The 20,112-nt window shown below is 37.2% G+C and overlaps 1 protein-coding gene across 1 annotated transcript in view; it reads left to right on the top strand.

Moving 5' to 3' along the window:
- DCC (DCC netrin 1 receptor) overlaps positions 1–20,112 on the top strand; it is a gene marked incomplete at both ends in the record, with an annotated part of 1,098,829 nt that overhangs the window by 964,069 nt on the left and 114,648 nt on the right. Inside the window, 3 exons of the mRNA XM_081263478.1 lie at positions 8,613–8,708; positions 14,013–14,245; positions 18,975–19,113. Of these exons, the coding sequence (XP_081119604.1) occupies positions 8,613–8,708; positions 14,013–14,245; positions 18,975–19,113 (468 nt within the window). The remainder of the gene's footprint in view (positions 1–8,612; positions 8,709–14,012; positions 14,246–18,974; positions 19,114–20,112) is intronic.

Raw genomic sequence — 20,112 nt, forward strand, 5'->3', positions numbered from 1 at the left:
AGATTTCTTGCTATATTGTGATTTGGGGGCCATTGTGGTTTAGAATGCCCAAATCTTTAATACTGATATTTATGTCACATATAAATCATGTGAAGAAAAATCCACCTAATCAATTTTCAGAGATCAGTATGACAGATAATCATACCCATTTTAAATTATTTTTTCATTGTGATATTAAACTCAGGTACAAAAAAACCACATGCAGCACATGTATAGATTAATGAGTGATTATATCTTAGAGTTCAACATATTTCTTTACTCCATTTTCCTGCAAACTGGCATTTGGATCCAAAGGCTTGATCAAATGAAGGAGATTTGATCCCTTTTGCAATACTGGAGTGGGTAGTGTGTTTTTTTATCCTGAGGTATCTAGTGTCTGGGTATCTTTCTTTTATCTTAAAAATTATTAAAGCCTAATGCATATATTTGTCCATTCATTGGAGCTGAAAAATAGTAATATTCTACTTCTATTATTTGATATTTGTTAACTACTTAGAAGTAGATCCATTGTATGCTACTTGGTTGCATCTTGAGAGTTTAAGAAAAACATGATAAATGTTTGATTCTTCACTAGTTTTTTTTTTTTTTTAAGAGAGAGTGAAAGGAGAGAGAGAGAGAGAGAGAGAGAATTTTTAATATTTATTTTTTAGTTCTCGGCGGACACAACATCTTTGTCGGTATGTGGTGCTGAGGATCGAACCCGGGCCGCACGCATGCCAGGCGAGCGCGCTACCGCTTGAGCCACATCCCCAGCCCCAACTAGTTTTTCAAATTGAAATTTGTTCCTATGTCAACTTCAGAAATGACCTTTTGTTTTTATTTTAAATATCTCTATAAGTTAGTGTTATTAATGGATATTTGATGGATTTTCATTCATTACATTCTTATCTTTAAGTATGTTCAAATTGTCCTTCTTTTAGTTAGTTTTTTGCTGTTGGGACCAAAATATCTGACAATAACAACTTTAAATGGGGGGATTTATTTTGGCCAATGGTTTCAGAGGTTCAGTCCATAGCTAGAGACCATAGCTCTGGGCTTGGAGGTGAGACCGAGCATCATGACAGAAGTGTGCGGCTGAGGAAGGAAGTTCAGAACATGACAACTAGGAGGCAAGGAGAGCTCTGCTCACCAGGGACAAAATATAAAACACCAAAAGCATACCCCCAGTGACTGATTTCCTCCAGCCACAGCCTCCCTGCCTATGGTTACAACCTAATTAATTCATCAGTGGATTAATATACTGGGTAGCTTTCATAATCTGAAAGTACTTACATTGCCTGAAAATACTTACATTGTCTCACACATGAGCTTTTGGGGGACATCTCATATCTAGACCATCACCCACATCCTTGATCATAAGAGTCTGTCTTTCATTTTTTAACCTTTTTTTGTTCTAATTATACATGACAGTAGAATGCATTATATTAGATGTAAATCTTATTTTAGACTTCATTTACACATCATACATAAATGGAGTATAACTTCTTATTCTTCTGGTTTTACATGATGTAGAGTCACACTGGTTGTGTAATCATAATATGCACATAAGATAATAATGTCTGATTCATTCTACTATCATTTCTATTCCCATATCTCCTTCCCTACTTTCACTCCCCTCTGTCTAATCCAAAGTACCTCTATTCTTCCCTAGAACCCCCTAGATTTATTGTAAATTGGCATATACACATTAGAAAAAACATTTGACCTTTAATTCTTGGGGATTGGCTTATTTCACTTAGCATGATATTCTTCAATTCCATCCATGTACCAGCAAATGCCATAATTTCATTCTTCTTTAAGGTTGAGTAATGTTCCATTTCATATATACCACAACTTCTTTATTCACTTGTCCATTGTAGGGCACCTAGTTTTGTTCCATAGCTTAGCTATTGTAAATTGAGCTGCTATAAACATCGATGAGGCTGTGTCACTGTAGTATGCTGATTTTAAGTCCTTTGTGTATATACCAAAGAATGGGATAACTGGGTCAAATGGTGGTTCCATTCCAAGTTTTCTGAGTAATCTTCATACTGCTTTCCAGGGTGGTTGCAACAATTTGCAATCCCACAAGCAATATATGAGTGTACTTTTCCCCCCACATCCTCACCAACACTTGTTGTTTTTTATATTCTTGATAACTGCCATGCTAACTGGAGTGAGATGGAATCTCAATGTACTTTTGATTTGAATTTCTATAATTGCTAGAGATGTTGAACATATTTTTATATTATTTGTTGATTGTCCTTAGCTCATTTATTGATTGGGTTATTTGTGGCTTTTTCATGTTAAAAAATATTGGGCGGGAGTATAGGGGATTGAACTCGGGGGCACTCGGCCACCACATCCTTAGTCCTATTTTGTATGTTATTTAGAGACAGGGTCTCACTGAGTTGCTTAGCATATTGCAGTTGCTGAGGCTAGCTTTGAACTAGCAATTTCCTGTCTCAGCCTCCTGAGCCACTGGGATTACAAACATGCACCATCATTTCCAGGTTCTTTTTAAGTTTTTTGAATTTATATATCCTGGAATTTTTTTTAGTTGTAGTTGGACATGATATATTTATTTTTATTTCTTTATTTTTATGTGGTGCTGAGGATCAAACCCAGTGTCTCACATATGCTAGGCAAGCACTCTACCACTGAGCCCACTATGCCAACCCCTTTCCTAGAGATTAATGCTCTACTTGAGGTACATGTGGTAAATACATGTTTGTATGTAGATGCTCCATTGTTTGGGCTTACATATTTATGATTGTTATGTCTTGTTCAGGCATAATTCCCTTAAGCAGTATGAAATGTCTTTCTTTGTTTCTTCTGATTAATGTTGGCTTGAAGTTCACTTTATCTGAAATGAGGATAGAAACCCCTGCTTGCTTACATGATCCGTGTGATGATGTTTTTTTTCCCATCCTTTCACCTTCAGTCTGTTGATGTCTTTGTCTGTGAGTGGAGTCTATTGAGACAGCATACTGTTGGGTCTTGTTTTTTAACCCAATCTGCCAGTCTATGTCTTTTGATTGATGGGTTTAGGCCATTAATGTTCAAGGTTCTTATTGATATATGATTTCCTGGTCATTTTATTTTATTTCTAATTTTTAATTTGAATTAGTTTCTCCTATGATTGACTGTTCCTTTAGTGTGGTTTCTCCCTTGCTGGTCTCCCATGCCCTTTTTTTCAATTCATTTTCATGGAATATTTTGTTGAGAATATTATGAAGTGCAGGCTTTTTAGTTGTGAATTCTTTTAACTTTTGTTCATCATGGAAGGCTTTTATTTCATGTTAAAATCTGAAGCTTACTTTTAGTGGATATAGGATTTTGGGTTGGCATGCATTTTCTTTCAGAGCTTGGTATATGTTATTCTAGGACCTCCTAGCTTTGAGGGTCTGGGTTGAGAAATCAGCTGAGATCACCTGAATTGTTTTCTCTGTATATCTAATCTGATATTTTTCTCTCACAGCTTTTAAAATTCTATTCTTAGTCTGTATGTTAGGCATTTATTATAGTGTGCACTGGGGTAGGTATGTTATAATTTTGTACACTTTGGGTTCTATAAGCCTCTTGTATTTGATTTTCCATTTCATTCCTTAGGTTTGGGAAGTTTTCTAATATTATTTCATTGAAATGATTGTGCATTCCTTTGGTTTCTATCTCTGTGCCTTCATCTATGCCAGTAAATCTTAAATTTGGTCTTCTCCTGTTATCCCATAATTCTTGGAAGTTCTATTCATGGTTTCTTAACATCTTCTGTCTTCAGGTCTGTTTCTAAGATTATATATTTTGTCTTCATTGCCTGAGGTTCTGTCTTCCAAGTAGTCTAGTCTGTTGGGGATGCTTTCAATTAAATTTTTAATTTGGTTTCTTTTTTCCTTCATTTGAGGATTTCTGCTTGTTGGGTTTTTGTTGTTGTTTTTGTTTGTTTGCTTGTTTATAGAATATCTGCCTTTTTATTGAAACAATCTTTCACTTCCTGTATTTCCTCTGTGATCTCATTTCTTATACAGCCCTCTACTTCGCAGATCAGTTTATCTATGTACATTCTGAACTCCTCTGATATTTCTTCCACTGTGGTGTCAGTTGATTCTGTTATTGGAATATCTTGGTTTGTTTAGAGCAATTTTTTTCCATTGTTTTTTTCATGTTGTCTGTGTGTCTACTCATCTAACAGTATGGATCTGAGGCAGTGGAGATTCTACCCTGTGGAATTATAGTGTCCCTGAAGGTTTCTAGTACCTAACTGTTTATGGGGGAACAAATAATAACAACAACCAATGCAAACTATATACAGCATTAAACCAAATAGTCTACAATGTTAATTATCACAGTAAACAGAAATTATATCAGCAGTTTTTGCCTATAATAAAAACAGCAAGTTTGCAAAAGAGTTTACAATTTTAAAAGGTAGACAGGGAGAAAACAGAGTGATATAGGATATGATGATTATTAGGAAGGAGGAGAGAAGGCAGAAGTAAAGAATTAAAGGAAGAGTGAAAAGGAGAACAATAGAGATTGGCTGTTAGCTGAAGAAAACAGAGAATCAAGGAATATAGATAGGTAAGAGAAAAATATATAAAAAGAGAATAATTTTTTTTCAAAATTAAATATAAAAACAAAAGAATACAGACCAAAACTAAAATATAGTAATTAAGCATCTTAATTCACAAGAAAACTAATCCATGAAAAATAACTGGCTCTAAAAATGCTAAAATGAGAAAAAAAATATGAAAATGTGTGATTGTCCATGTACCATTAAAGTCACAATTAAACAGAGAAAAATAATTTAAAAAAAAAGAAAAGAAAAAAAATGTTGATGCACAGTTAAAGAATTCTTTCCATTGGTGTTCAAAATATTCCCAGCTTCTCTTATCAGTTTGAGGTGGAATCAACTGGAGCCTAATGCTCCACCCCCTGGATTGCTGGAGTGAGAGAGGTACTCCCATAGGCAGAGTTCCTGGAAGCAGGGTTTAGGCTTAGGTGGGCTCCAGACTCTTTGCTAAATGCCAGTTGGTCTGGAGATTTTAAATCAGCGCACCTCCAACTCCAGTACTTGCTGGTCCACTCTGGAAGACTATTTCTCAGGGATTCCCCCTGGGTTTCACTCATGTGCTGGCAAGCCAATTTTGAGTCCCCTACATCACCCGAGGACTCCACATTCCTGGGTCTCGGGTTTAGTCTCCAAACAATCTCTCCCACCTGCACCTGTCTGAGTTCCAGGCCAGATGCATCCCTCCCAGCAGGTTCTGCAAGCAGTCTGAGTGGACAGGGAGGGGTAGAGCCAGGTGGGTTTCCTAGACCAGTTGTCCTCTGCATAAACCTTGTTCCATGTTTGATTTTCTCCTGGTCACTTAAGCACACTCTGTGTCATGCAGTGAGTGTTTACTGTGCCTGTATTTCAGGCCAAACTGAGGTTTCCCATGAATCAGCTCCCTCAGTTGCCAGCCCCCATGATGCAGCTACAAAAATGGTTCCTTCCTTTATTCTCTACACACTGCCAGAGGTGGAGGCTGGCACCCTCAACCCCTGCACATGAACACTGAGCAGTGTGTCCTTCAGATTTATTGGGCAATATAACTGGTCTCTAAACACTCTGTATGCAGACACGCCTTGGGCCTCCCAAAATTTGGGTTCCTTTAGTTCCCTTATCTCTCCACTATGTTCACAGAGGGTCCACTCTGGCTGGTGCTTCCGGCTCAACCATGGCAGCAGCTATGCTGCTGGGGAGTTTTTCCTTATTTTATTCTATCCAACCTCCTGTATCCCTGGTCTACTTTGAATGTTCAGTTTTTAATTCCAGTAAAGTCCCCCCACTCTTATTTTGTTGTTCACCCACTTTGCAGAGAAGCTGCCTTTCTGCTCTCTTGATTTCTCACCAGGGAGCAGCCAGGAACTTGCCTCCTTGATTCCACTATTTGTGGGGGGCCAGGTGGGGGTAGACTCTTTAAAATGACTCCTGAGTCCATTTGAAATGAACCTTTCAATCCTCACTTGCTTCCAGTCCATATATGGTATGCCAAGATGTTTTGGGCTCCATAGTCATGTTTCTTCTCAAAGGAGGGATCTCTGGATTCATGCATTCATGGAAATTTGATGGGGTTGAATACACTGAAGCTCTTACCTTGATATATGCACAGATTGTCCTTGTTTTAGTCTTTGTTTTTCAAAATAACCCCTTGTTTCTTGTAGTGGACTTACTTTATTCAAAACTGCATTCTGCATAGTAGGGGTGCTTGTTATTATTGAGTCAGTGTTTCTAGACTTCTGCAGTAGAGAGAACTAAAACAGATATAACATAACCTTTCTGAACTAAACTTATTTTTTCCTATTCAATTTCAAGAACACTGGATTATATTTAACTTTTCTATATTACATCTGTATGTCCTTACATTGACACAAATGCCTGGTTCTCAAGGACACAGTAGGTGATAGAATATCTGAAGTTTACTTATTGGCTTTATCCCCTATTACTCTGAGAATAATAATAATAATAATAATAATGATAGACATCAATAATAATTATGAAAACATTTGTTTTTGCATATACTTTCCCTATTCTCCCTTAGTCTTGTCTTACCATTATGTTATTTCTATAACCTCAAAATGTGTAGCCCTTGAAAAATAAAATCTCTTTGGCCTGCTCTTAGTCTTAGTTCATTAAATTTATTATTCAGCGGTTAGCTATTAGGTCAGTGTGTCCTCTGGTCATTCTGAATATCTAAAGCTCATTTTCTCCTAGTTCTGGGGATCAGGGAAACAATAGTCCCTGATTGCTTGCAAATGAATCGCAGTCTGACTCTACTCTTTATATTTACAGTTAACTTTTGTTGACCATAAAATCCTTGAATTACATTTTCTGATCTAGAATGTCTAAAATTAATTTATGCTAATTCCTTCTGGGAAAAAATGTTGCTTTTGAAACTCTGATAATCATCTAATCCCCCCATAAGTCATATATTTTTTATCTACATGCCCTAAAGATCATATCAGCAAAGTGAATTACAGTTGTAGTGTATATAATCTGTTCTATTTCGTTTTCTTCTTCAAGGATTGATGTTATTATCTGTGTGCCGGATTTTCATTGTCTAATTTTAATATTTGTCAAATCCGCCCAAAACCTTTTTTATTCTTTCTTCATTTTTTTCTACCTGTTGTGTTTACTTTGTTCATCATTACCCTTTATTTTTAAGATTAATTCTTCCATTTAGATTCAATTTCTTCTTGAGTTATGCCATCTCAATTTGAGGTTTTTCTCTTTCTGATTTTTATTGCTCTTTCATATCTGATATCATTTCCTTAATTGTTTAGTTTATTTTGAAATAAATAGAAACTGTAATTTTTGTTACTTTTCTTGTATGCTTTTGTTCTACTTTTGATTTTTTTTTTTTTTTTGGTACCAGGGATTGAACCACCCAGGGGCACTCAACCACTGATCCACATCACCAGCTTCCTTTATTTTCTAATTTGAGACAGGGTCTTTCTAAGTTGCTTAGGGCCTCACTAAGTTGCTGGGGCTAGCCTTGAACCTGAGATCCTCCTGCCTCAGCCTCCAGTGTCTGGGATTACCAGTGTGCATCACCACACCCAGCTTTGATCCTTTTTATGTGTTCTTGTTTGTAGGAATATCATCCTCTTTATATTTCGTAAGGTACCTTTGCAAGGGATTTTACTACAAGAAATATTTGTTGCTCACATTGATATGAGTTGTTTCCCAGCCCTCTAGAAGTTCAAATAGTTTTTCTAAATGTCACAGGTCCATTCCATTTTATTTTACTAGACCAGGCCTGAGCAAACTGCAGGCCATCTGTGAACCAAGGCTAGGTTTGGTTTTTTGTATTGATGCCACCAAATAAGTATGGTTTCCCCATTTTGAAGAGTAGTATACAAATGACCAGGAGTCAGTATGTGAAAGAGTCCATGTCATCTTCAAAAATAAATAGTTACTATCTGGGCCCTTACAGAAGAGCTTGCCAGTCAAGACACAAACCCAAACCAGAGGCTTGTTTTCAGAGTTTTATTGCTTTCCCTTTCTTCTACTTCCATCTGGACTTTCTCCTCTTTCCACTCCTGTTACTTTGTTCCTGCTCATATTTTACTTCTGTTTCTAGTAGTTTTCCTACAGTTTTTGCACTGTCGGGAGAGAAGACTTTATAGGTCAGTTTCAAGTGTTTATCTTTGCTGTTCTCAAACTGTTCTGCTGAACTTGCCAGAATTACCTCCCTGTTATTTTAGGATTATCCTGTTTTCAGGTTTGATGCTAGCCTTCCATTTCTTTTACACAGATACAGAAAACTGGGAGAGGCAGAACTGTCCCTGGGTTGCTCACACCCACTTTCATCTGGGGGCTTGGGGACATACCTCCTCACCTAGTTTTGTTATCATCATCGGACTTCCTCTGGTTTTCTCTCTAGTCTTTCCCAAGCTTTCATAGATGAATCAGGGAGGCTGACTACCTCCATCCATCACTGCCACGTTCTTCCCAGAATCCAACAGGCTCATTTTCAAACAACAATTTACTTAATAGATTATATTAAACTTGTTTTCAGGAAAATGTTTACCCTGTGTACTCAGTACACTAAATAAATCAACATGTTCACATTGTTTTCGTTTCTCTCTAGAGTCCAGTTCGCATTATGTAATCTCCCTAAAAGCTTTTAACAATGCCGGAGAAGGCGTGCCTCTGTATGAAAGCGCCACCACCAGATCCATCACAGGTGAGCTGAAACCTTGAATCCCCAGGTGACAAGGTAGGCAGTGTGATGGATGGCAAAGAAAGGGACAATGAAGCAAAATAAAACAAAAGGTAAACAAAGGGGGGCAGACTTTAAAAATGTATTATGTAGCTATCTCCTGAGTCTTCTATGTGTATGTGGTTCGTGTGTGTACACATGTGCACATGAGATTTTTGATTCATTGGTTTTCACAATTAACAGGGAGGACAGTGTATACATTGGTACGTGGACATAGAGGGTATAGTCCCCTCCCTTTCTGTCATTCCAATAGCATCACAGTTTTGAGCCTGATAGAAGTCTTCATTCTCCTGAGCACCATGTCTCAAACTATGGCTATTTAGGGAAGAACATTCCTGATAAGAGGCTGCCAGAGGCTCAGATGGACACTTTTCTTCTCTGCGGAGACCTTCAAGCTAAGATGACAAGCGCCAGCTAATCTCCCCGGGCTGGTTTGGACTAGCTTGAGTCACACAGGTGGCTTCTTCCTGAGCTGGGCCTGCAGCTCATCCCAGCAGTGCTGGGGCTCTGGATATGAAAGGGATTGGCTGATTCCAGGGCTTGTCACCTCTAGAATAGTGATATGAGTTGGGTTCTGAAGGCAGAAAGCAAGAGCCAAACAGTGGGAGAAAAACTGAGATAGGCACAGAGAAGAAGGTGAGATCTCAGCCCTTTATGGAAGCTGTTTGTTAGTGAGACTGGGCTCACTCCATGTAGAATGAGCACAGGTTGTTGGGGATGTTCATAGCTCCTGGAAAATTCAGTTCACCACTCCCTCCAATAGATTTATGTGTGAAACCCGGATGTGAAGCAGGAGTTTCGTCTGATTAAGTCACACGTTGAGCCTATCCCTTCCTGTCCCATGCACCTTAGGCTTTATTAACTTGTCATCTGTTCTCATCTTTATGAATAGAAAGGATCTGAGACAGTAAGCAGAAGAGAGCCCAAATAGTGCCTAGACTGGGAAGTCCAGATGGGTAGGGATACTTAGAAATTGAGCCATGGGGTCCTGTGGCTTCTCCTCCTGCCCACATTTACGTCCACCTTCTGCAGTTGGTTGTTCCCTTTCCACAAACGCCATGCACAGGCTGCCTCGTGAACACAGTTATTATATGAATGGATAGTTGTTTGTGTTGGTTCCTGGAACTTTATTGATCACTTTATTGATTTCAGCCAGATGTTCTTATAAGGAACAGTTGTTATTCCAGTCTCTCTGAGTCTTTGGACTTTGGTTTTAAGGTCTGAGATCTGCTCAAAGTGGGTTGCAAATTATGGGATCCATGTCAATATATTCCTTGATCTTTGAAGGTCATATATATAAATCTTTAGTGATATCATCAAAGGGCCTTATGATTTCTCAAGAAGGGTAAATAAGGAGCATTGCCCAAGAGAATATTTACTATCAGATGTGTTGTATTCAGAATCAGAAAGATGAGGCAAATTGAGAAGTAGAATGAAAATTAAGGGACAGCATGATTGGTAAAATTTTCACTTCCCCCTATTCTCTTGCTCTCCAGAAGTAGAGTTTTGGGGAGATGTCAGGCTACTTTGACTCTCCCAGTGTTTCCATGTTTTCACTTAGTGAGTCTCCTTCTGGTCTCTGCTAAAGGTGTGAAGGAGCTGCTCATTGACATGGTGGCTTTGAGTTGTGATCAGGCTGTACAAAATTATACTGAGACCAGTCATTTAAGGCTCTATTCTTTTATTAAACCTAAAGACCGTGAAGGAACGTAAGGATGGACCGTGAAGGAACATGTAAAACTCAGTTTTCCAAGAGAAAGTAAATAGGTGTAAAGTTTGTAGAGATCAAATAAACTAGAGCTAAGTTGCTCAAAAGACCATGTGCGACATTGTCGACTTCTGTTTAACATTTGCCGTCATTCTTTAATTTTCAACATATGCCATTCCCAGAGTGGTATCTAAAACACCAGTGATCCATAAGACAATCTTTTCTCTGATATGACTCTAATCCTAATGGATCAGAAATGAAGCGATAACAAAGTTGGAAATTACATGAGTTTTCTTGTGAAAGAAAACCCGGTAACAGGTTGGAAAGGTCTGTTTGCAGCTCGCCCTTCCCAAAGGAAAAGAATACCCCTTCCCTAGAAGTGGAAGAATCATCTTGTTATGTTTCCTCACATCATGAGGAACAAAGGACAAATAAACGGAATCAAAGGTTAAGGTTCTGGGAGAAACTCTATCAATAAATGTGTTGTAGAGTCTCATAGTGCTACGTAAAAGACATGCTGTCTTTGAGCTTCTACAGAATATTCCCTGGAGCTGCCTTGGAAAAAGGCCAACATGAAGTAAATACAAAGTATATCAAAGGCAATAAAAGCATCAAGCTAAAATAAGCATTAGGCTCTGGAGTTTTCTACACGTATGTGCTCATAGATGTGGGTGAGCTCTGGAGCCTCATCTCAGGCAGAAAACATCCATGTTCAAGCGGCTGAAAGTTCCAACTGGCCAACTGCAATAAGAGTTTAATTTTTGCCATAAAGTCTTTCATTTATTCATGTTGCAAAACAAGACATTTTGAACCTGGAGAAGGGAGGAAGGTAAATGAAAATTAGGGAAATAATTAAATATGTAGCCTGAATTTGTTTATTCTCAATTGCTTTGCTATGTTTAGATGAAGTCCAATGTAAAGATATAAAGTCATGTTATTATTTTTAAAGTTAATTTTGAGCTTGAAAATAATGACTGAAAATTCCTGAGCTCCAGGTTCATACCAAAGCATCTATTAGGAAGTGACTCGATTTTTTTCTTTGCAAAAGGATTGAGGCAATACAGATTTGTTCTTTTGCATGTGGCCACTAAGAGTCAGTACATATAAGGTGCCCAGGGAGAGGAAGGAAACAAATAAACAGACCTGGAAAAGAGTAATTTAGCAGCAAAAGAGTGTTTTAAATCCAATTGTTCAAGTAGTTTCTGATAACAGAGGAAAAAGACTCTTGCAATCTGTGTAAAATATATTTATAGTAATTGTTGCTATCCATGAATGTTCTGTTTTGTTGGAAATGCTGTGTGATTGCTCTACCCAGTTTGGTAGGCATGAGGCCCTGGTGTCCCGTGAACCCTTGACATTGTCTAGCATAACACAAGAAGTGAATTTTAAAAATTTTAAATTTATTTTTATTTAATTGAAACATAAGTAGTCCATGTAACTAGTGGTTATTGTATTTGTACAGCTCTAGAGGAAGTCCTGAGTAGAATGAAAGTCTCACCTGAAAAAGCAATTGTTCCTCTATAATAGCAAAGAAACTTGGCCAAGAATAGAAATGTCTGGATTATTTAAGTTCATAGAGAAATACCAACGGATAGTATTGCTTGATATCTGAGAGAATATTCTGAAACACACTAACTAAAGAAAAGTTAATAACAATAATCATGATACTATATTCTAAAATTGGAAATAAGGATAGAATCTTACCATTTATTTAAATAGAATTGCTACATGTCCAAATCCTACATGTAGCACCAACGAAAGATGGCTAAGTTAATAAATGTTTACCAACAAAATCAGATTAAACAAAGGGAAGAGGGTAGCCCTGTACTACGAATAGGTCAGACAAGGATTTAGAGGTTAGAATACTTCCTGCCTCATAAAATTCTTATGAAGGTAGCCAAGAATACATAAAAGCAAGGCAGGGCCTACTTTAGTTTGGCAAAGACATCTTTACTGCTCTATGGTCAAGATGAAGGATTCCGATCCTCATGGAGCCTTGTGCTTCTGTTCCCTATTCCTCATTCCATCAATCCATTTGGGAGCCCATAATAGAAAAATTCCTCAAAGGAAATGGGGAAATCCTGGGCTCTTGTCATTAAATTTTTAAACTTACATCTCTTCCTTTCTCTCTTTTCTCTTTCTCTCTCTCCTTTTGTTCTCTTTTGTCTTCTGTTTTGTATTTTGCTCCAACCACCACAGACCAGTAAACTACTAAATAATTCATTGGAAAATACCGTGATGAATAGGGGATAGGAATTTGAAGTGCAGTGGCCAAACTGAAGTAATCATCAGGGCCTGCCACCAGCTGCTCAGCTTTGAACCAGGCTGTTTAAAAAAATAAGCTCTGTCTGTTGCTGCAGAAGCTATATTTTAGAAGGTCTCATCTTAGATGTATGGCAGTATGGCACCACCATACACCTCCCATGACAGCTATGCTGTCTTTGCTGTGGTTATTGTTGTTATGGAGAATTCATAGTCCATACTATAAGGTTAATTTTTGAAAATGTAAATGTATTAAGTGGAAGTTAAAATGCTCAGAATTATGACTGTTGCCACTGTGATTGTAATCTCCCCAGCCATGATAACTGCAAGGATTTTTTTTTTGGCATCATTATTAAAATACACATGGCATTCTGTAGACTCCCATTATATTATGGATCAAAGCACATGCATCTCTCAGTGCAGATCTCATCAATCTGTAGGTAGTTAATTTTGTCTTCCCATCCAAAAATGTGAAGTCTTTCCACTGAGCTTGAAAGTTCAGAACAAGGAATGTATAATATTGGAATTCCTGCCAAGACTAAAAACTGAGCTAATTACTTGGGGAGAGTGTGGGTAATGTTGACACTTCTACGGTTTCTTTAAGGATTGCATTCTTAGAAAACCTGCTGGCACTAGCTGCTTTCTAAAACCTAATTATCCAACATAAATTGACTCAGGTGACCACATATATATGGTCACTCTGGTTTTGTGTAGTCACAACCATACAGGTTGGTCTGGCTAGTGGGGGGCTTTGTTCTTTATTTAGTTTCTTGCCTAAACAATATTTATGTAGATGTATGGTAAAGAATAGCGAAAGTGTCATAGAAATCTAAATCAACTTAGAGAAAAAGAAGAAAAAAAATCTGAGGAGTTTGATAGGCACTTGTTTTCTTTGCGGGAGAAAATAAGCCAGAAACATCATTTTATCTTCTTATTTTAAGTTCTCTATTCAATAAATCAATAGATACTATGAAAGATCTTGAAAAAGCAGTGTGCAATATTCCAACAAAAGTGGACTTTTATAATAAATAATGAGCAGGGATAGTCAAATGGATTAAAAAGTACTCTAAGAAAATTAGCAAAGAATAGGAAATGTCATTTTGATTACATAACGGTGCTGTTCTAATGTGTTTTCTGATGGAATTAATTACATTTTTTTTCTGTTCTTCTCATGTTCCCTTTCATCATTATTGCCATGCATTTAACTCATTGTGATGTGTTGCCACTGATATTTATTTTTAAACGCTTTTATTTGTGTATTTATTTGTTTGTTTCATTTGGTGGGTTTTCTAACCCAGACCCCACTGACCCAGTTGATTATTATCCTTTGCTTGATGATTTCCCCACCTCGGTCCCAGATGTCTCCACCCCCATGCTCCCACCAGTAGGTGTACAGGCTGTGGCTCTGACCCACGAGGCCGTGAGGGTCAGCTGGGCAGACAACTCTGTCCCCAAGAACCAAAAAACATCTGAGGTGCGTCTTTACACTGTCCGGTGGAGGACCAGCTTTTCTGCAAGTGCCAAGTACAAGGTGAAGTTCTGATTGCATGAAATTTAAAATGAACTGTCGTTTATTTGATACATTTTTAAAAATTGCTTCTTAGACTATCATAAATCATTTTGCTGCTGTAATAACTTGAAAAAGAAAACATTTTAATAACTTAACATCTAAAATTAGTATGGAATAATTAGGTCTTGGAAACAAATCTAAAGTAAGACAGGAAAGCATCCAAGAGCTGCAGACTGCTGTTTGAAGTACGCCAGATGCTTGGTTTGTATCAATCATTGGATTCTGTACAGGGGAGTGTCATTTTCCTTTGAAAATAGCAGAATTCCAGGAATTTTTTCCCGGGTAGATTTTGGTATTTTTTTCCTCTTCATTTAGAATCTAGGTGACGTCAAAGGCAGCCCTGCTAATGTCACAGAGACCCATCCTACAGAGCCTGTAACTGGGACTAGATAACATGAAGGTATTTTTATAACATCCTTAGAGAGCACTCTAAGCCATTCACATCGACTTTCTTGTTTAGCTTTGAAAACATCCTCCTGTGGTAGAAGAAAAACCTCTCAAACTGAGAGGAAGGCACCAGCCTTGCTCTCGTCCTCATCACTGAGTTGTCTGACAATCTCCTAAGAGCTCCTTAGGGATCTGAAGCACTGTCATTACCACTTTCAAATCTCAGCCAGGAAACCTCAGAAACTCTAACAGAGTTAGGTATCTACGGAGACAATCATGTTACCACCTAAACCTGTCACAGGGTTCGCATGTATAGACAGTATACAAGTGTAAACAATAAATGAGAGGACTGGCAAATGATTATCAGGTACCTCTGTGTATCTGTAATGGCTCCAGGTCATGGAGGCTCTCTATCTTAAATAATAAAAGTATGTTTTAGTTGTTCTCACTTAACATATTACATATCATTTTGGAATGAGTTATGCACTCAGCTCCATGGATATACTTACTTGAAAGAATTCTTAACTCATTTCAAGTGAGATAATATATGAAAACACATTTAAAGTTTAGTGCCTTATAAGATGCCGATTAGAGATGAAAAAAGGAAGCTTTGAAAATAAGAACATAAATGTCACACAGCAACTAAGGAATCAAGTGACTCAAGCCTGGCCCTCCAGTTTCTTCATACCCCCTTTTATCTCTGCTCTTTGTCAGCCTACTTTGGTAGCACTCTGGGAGAATTTCAATCTTCTATTCACTGGTGCCTCTACTGAGCTACCATCTCCCTTAATCCAGCTTCAAGATGGAAGTGATTTAGGGGGAATGAAAGTGTCCCTTGGGAACTTATGACTCCAACCCTGGAGATAATAGTGAAATCCCACTAATAATTCTCTAAGCCTGCCTCTCTCTTCCTGTAGACATGTGGGATCTGCCTCTAGTATCTTTCAATTTTTAAATGCCATAAAATTCACACTTTATCATAAATCAATTTTTACTTGAAACCATTTAAAAAGCAGCAGTCTTTGGTACTTCTGCCCTGCTAGACCAGGTACTGGAATAAAACACCTCAGGAAACTCCAGATAATATCATTGATATAAGATACATTGTAAGTATTCTTTCTGTCCCCTATCAGTGTTAGATTTAAGACTAAATAGAACCACAGATAAAGATAATATTGTTATAAAGGACAACCAAAAAAACCATGAGCATATTAAGAAAATCATTTCATGTATAAATCACCCATTGTAAATTTTATGTTTGAAAGAGAAATTTTCCCACTTTAAAATTTTTATGCTCATAATTGCTGTATTTTGTAGATACCTTTATTTCCCAGAATGGCCATGGCTACTTTGACAGAATGTGAAATGTTCTAAAAGACAATGACTGTTTTCTGCAGAACATTTTTGAGCTCCAGAATGTCTTGAGGCAAATGAATTTAGTTGAATGTTTAGCACAGAAGCCTTGAAATTATTCTCACAGACAATGCCTGTAAAGTGAGATCCCAAACTCCATCATCTTTTCTGACATAAGACTTTAAATGACTAAAATACCCTCCCCTTCACACACACACACACACACACACACACACACACACACACAGAGAGAGAGAGAGAGAGAGAGAGAGAGAGAGAGAGAGAGAGACTCCATTTTACATCCTGAGGTGAGGAGGTTTAGAAGAAAGTGTTGGGCAAGTTGAGAAGAGCACGGTCAAAGAAGAACATAGGTGCTCTTGCAGATAGATGACATAGATACAGAATAAATTTTACAAATAGTGATAATAGAAGCTTTGATTTGCACTTTGGGCTTTTCAAACCAGACTTGTCTGTTACTGCCTCTCTTTACCCACTGTAGCTTGAAAAGGCAGGCAAGACATATACAAAATAGAAAAGAAAATACATGGAGTCAAATGATCTGGGCTCAAGAGTTGGCTTTGCAATGTCTTGTCATGTCAGGTAATTTAGATTCTATTTTTTTGAATCTATAGGATAGGAATATTCCCATCTCCTTTAAAAAAATAAGTAAGATTCTTCATATTTAAGTATATTTGTGTTTCTTTATGAAGACACAGGTAAGGGGTATAACTTGACAAATTTCCTGGATGAAGTAGAGCTAAACCCAGATAAGCAGATGGCATCACCCTGGCTTCTCCCACAGGAGGACCTTTAACCATCATTTAGTCCCAGAGCAAGCCACCCCCCTGACAGGCATATTTAAATCGTCAAAAACGCCAAATTGACTTTCCTGACTAAAGGGAGGAATTTTCTGTAATTTTTTTCTACCAAAGTTACTAATCACATGCTCTTTTACATGACTCTCCATTCAAAATATACATGCATGGACATTAGACCAGTACTTATCAGATAATAGTAAGAATGTTTCAGGAAATAGAGCAGGACACAGACAGTTGTGTAAGACTCAATCTTATTCCTCAAGATACAAATCAACACTTTCCTAAAATTATATACATAACGTAGATGATGCATAAAATATTATAGCTGACATTTAGCAAATGCTTTCTCCGGGCCAGGCACTGTTTGACATGACTTATTTCACACTTTAAATACTTCCATGCATTCAGTGCCCTGGTAATCTCCATTTTGCAGATGAGGAAACAGACTCAGAGAGGCACTACCCTGGTGTTCCATATCCACAAAATCAACTGACCATGATTTTCCAAAGTATTTCTAGTCTTAGTGAAAGAAGTCAAGTAGTAGCCTTCTATGAGTTTCCAGACAGCCCTGAGTAAATGCATGGTATTTATAGAATGTTCTGTCACTCCAGAACATAAATAAGTTATATAATTACATTACTTTGTGGGCTCCTAAATGCCAGTGGTACCCATATACTCTGGTGTTAAATATTTCTCATTGTCCCATTCCCTGTTCTTATTTGTGTTTCTGATTCTCAGAGGTGTTATATAGGCTATGTGGGAGGGAAATATTGAAAGTTATACATCAACATGTCACACACTAGCTACCCACTTTGTTTTATTGGATAGAATTCCATCTTCCTGATTATACCAAGTATTTTTACATTTATTTAGAATACATAGTTTTATAGCTGTTTTTAAGAAGAGCTTCTGATAAATGTTTCTGAGTCCATCACTTTAATAGGATGGATGGGCACGTCATCGAAATGTTATTAGTGCAGTTAAATATTTATTCGATGTTGTAACAAAATGTAGGATTTTCATAGCCATAACCCAAGACAGATTCACAGTAGGATAAAAAAAGATTTACCATACAATACTAATAAGGTGGAAGTAGTTGTGACATCTCCCTATGGGGAAAAAGACTTTTTCCTTGATTTCAAGACAAAGATATATAACAAAAATAATAAATATAAAAGTAGAAGTGAGTATGTTTGGAAGAAGACCAAGAGCTAAATATCAAGCATGGTGGATATTTAGAAGAGGCATAAACAGTTTTGAATGTGCCTGATCATCTGGAAAATATTCTTTAACCTGGAAGACTAACATGTTTCTCTTCATTACCATTTTGATGTTTCAAGTAAGCAATAAAGACATAATTTAATTAATTTACTTTCTACTAAAATAACTCAAGTTTGTTGTTTAAAAGGCAGAGAATGGATAGAGAAGACTTAAGTAGACAAACATGGCATTGCACACCAATGCAATCCTTTAGTGTTTATCCAATTTGGTGTCCCTGTCCTGATCAATTGCTGCAGTTACGTACATAAATGTTGCTTTAATGTGAAATGTGCACAAAGAAAGTAAATTACATGGCACAACACTGCTTTTGCTCTATTTTCTTTGTAAGATCGAAATGGATTGTGGAAGCACTAAAAGTTTCTACCTTAAAGTCTGTTCTAAAGATACAACATGCGTTAGAAGTCTAGTAAATTAACCTTGTTACCAGTGGACAATGACAATGATGATCTATCTAAAATATTTAACTCTAACCTCTCCAAATCCCCAGATTTCAATAAAAATAAATTTAAGTTCAGGGCAGACAACTCCCAAAACTAGAGTTTACAGAAGGAAGTAGAGTTTGTCCTGCCAATCCTATTGCCTCACTCAGGAAAATCTATCTGCTAAGTGCCCTTTGAAGAACATAATACCTAATTTTTATTGATCACGTTTTAGATGTGTAATCAGCTTGTGTAAACTGCTTGACAGAAAAGAAGTAGAATCATCATTGCTGTATACTCTTTTGCTGTTTTGAAATAGATTCAGGGTAGTGGGATTTGTGGACTTTTTCGATAGTCTTTTTACATGTCTTGATTTACGAGGTTGATAAGAGGTCTTTTTTTTTCCTCTTTGCTTCTTTCCTACTTGTATAGTCAGAAGACACAACATCTCTCAGCTATACAGCTACAGGCCTCAAACCAAACACAATGTATGAGTTTTCCGTCATGGTAACAAAAAACAGAAGGTCAAGCACATGGAGCATGACTGCACATGCCACCACCTATGAAGCAGGTATGTGAAGAAACTCTGGCCTCAAAATGTCTCCTTCTGACATCTGAAGGTGGTGTGTGAATCAAAACATAGGCACCCTGTGGATTCTCAATTACACCTTGTCCTACATGAAATATTTTATCCTTTATAGTTTGTAGCACATTTATAGCTAATTGTATACTCCCTACTCTAGGAAAGATGAAGATAAATTCCAATAGATTAGATAAACTGGTTGGCTGTCTAGTATGTGGCTTCTTGGTGGTGTTAGCTCAGCAGATCTGAATATGAATCTTCAATACATTTAAATGAAGAACAGAAATCCATCCATTGAACAGTTGTGTCTTTGAACCATCATCGTGGTAGCTATTTGGAAAGAGATTAAATACAAAATAATCAAAACTGTATTTTCACTCCAATGAACCACAGCTGGATATAGGAAGAAGTGTCCTGATGGCCTCCTTCACTCTTTGGAAATGGGACAACATCATGGAACACGATTATGCAATTTACTGTAGATGTTACCAGCTACATTTACTATGGATCATAAATGTAGTGTTTATAATTTTTAAAAGGAATGCAACATACTTTGGCATTGGTGATTCACACAAATCCAACATCTGAAAAATATATGCTTTTTAATTGGGTTTAATTGTTTTCTTGATATTATAGTTGTGGGCAAACTGTATGACAGATTTTGAAAATATAAAAATATTATGCCAATCAAACTTTTCTCGGAATAAGTTGAGTTTTGTTTTTCATTAGAATTTGTCCTATGGTGTTGCAGTTCTAATTTTTATTTCAGACTACTACCTTAACTATTAGAGCTCCACTGTGAAGGTATTTATGTTTGTGGGTACTTCTTTGTATAAGAAGTTTTCCCGTCCGTCTAATTTAATGTTAACATCCTCCTCTTCTAGCCCACATGTTCTACATGAATATCTCATCCTCTCAGAATTCTGCCCTGGGTGCCAGTGTTCACAGCATCTTCGGAAGAATAAGACCAGCTGAATGAGTGCTGTG

This window comes from Spermophilus citellus (genome assembly GCF_964194105.1).
Source record: "Spermophilus citellus genome assembly, chromosome: 12".
Classification (NCBI taxonomy): domain Eukaryota; kingdom Metazoa; phylum Chordata; class Mammalia; order Rodentia; family Sciuridae; genus Spermophilus; species Spermophilus citellus.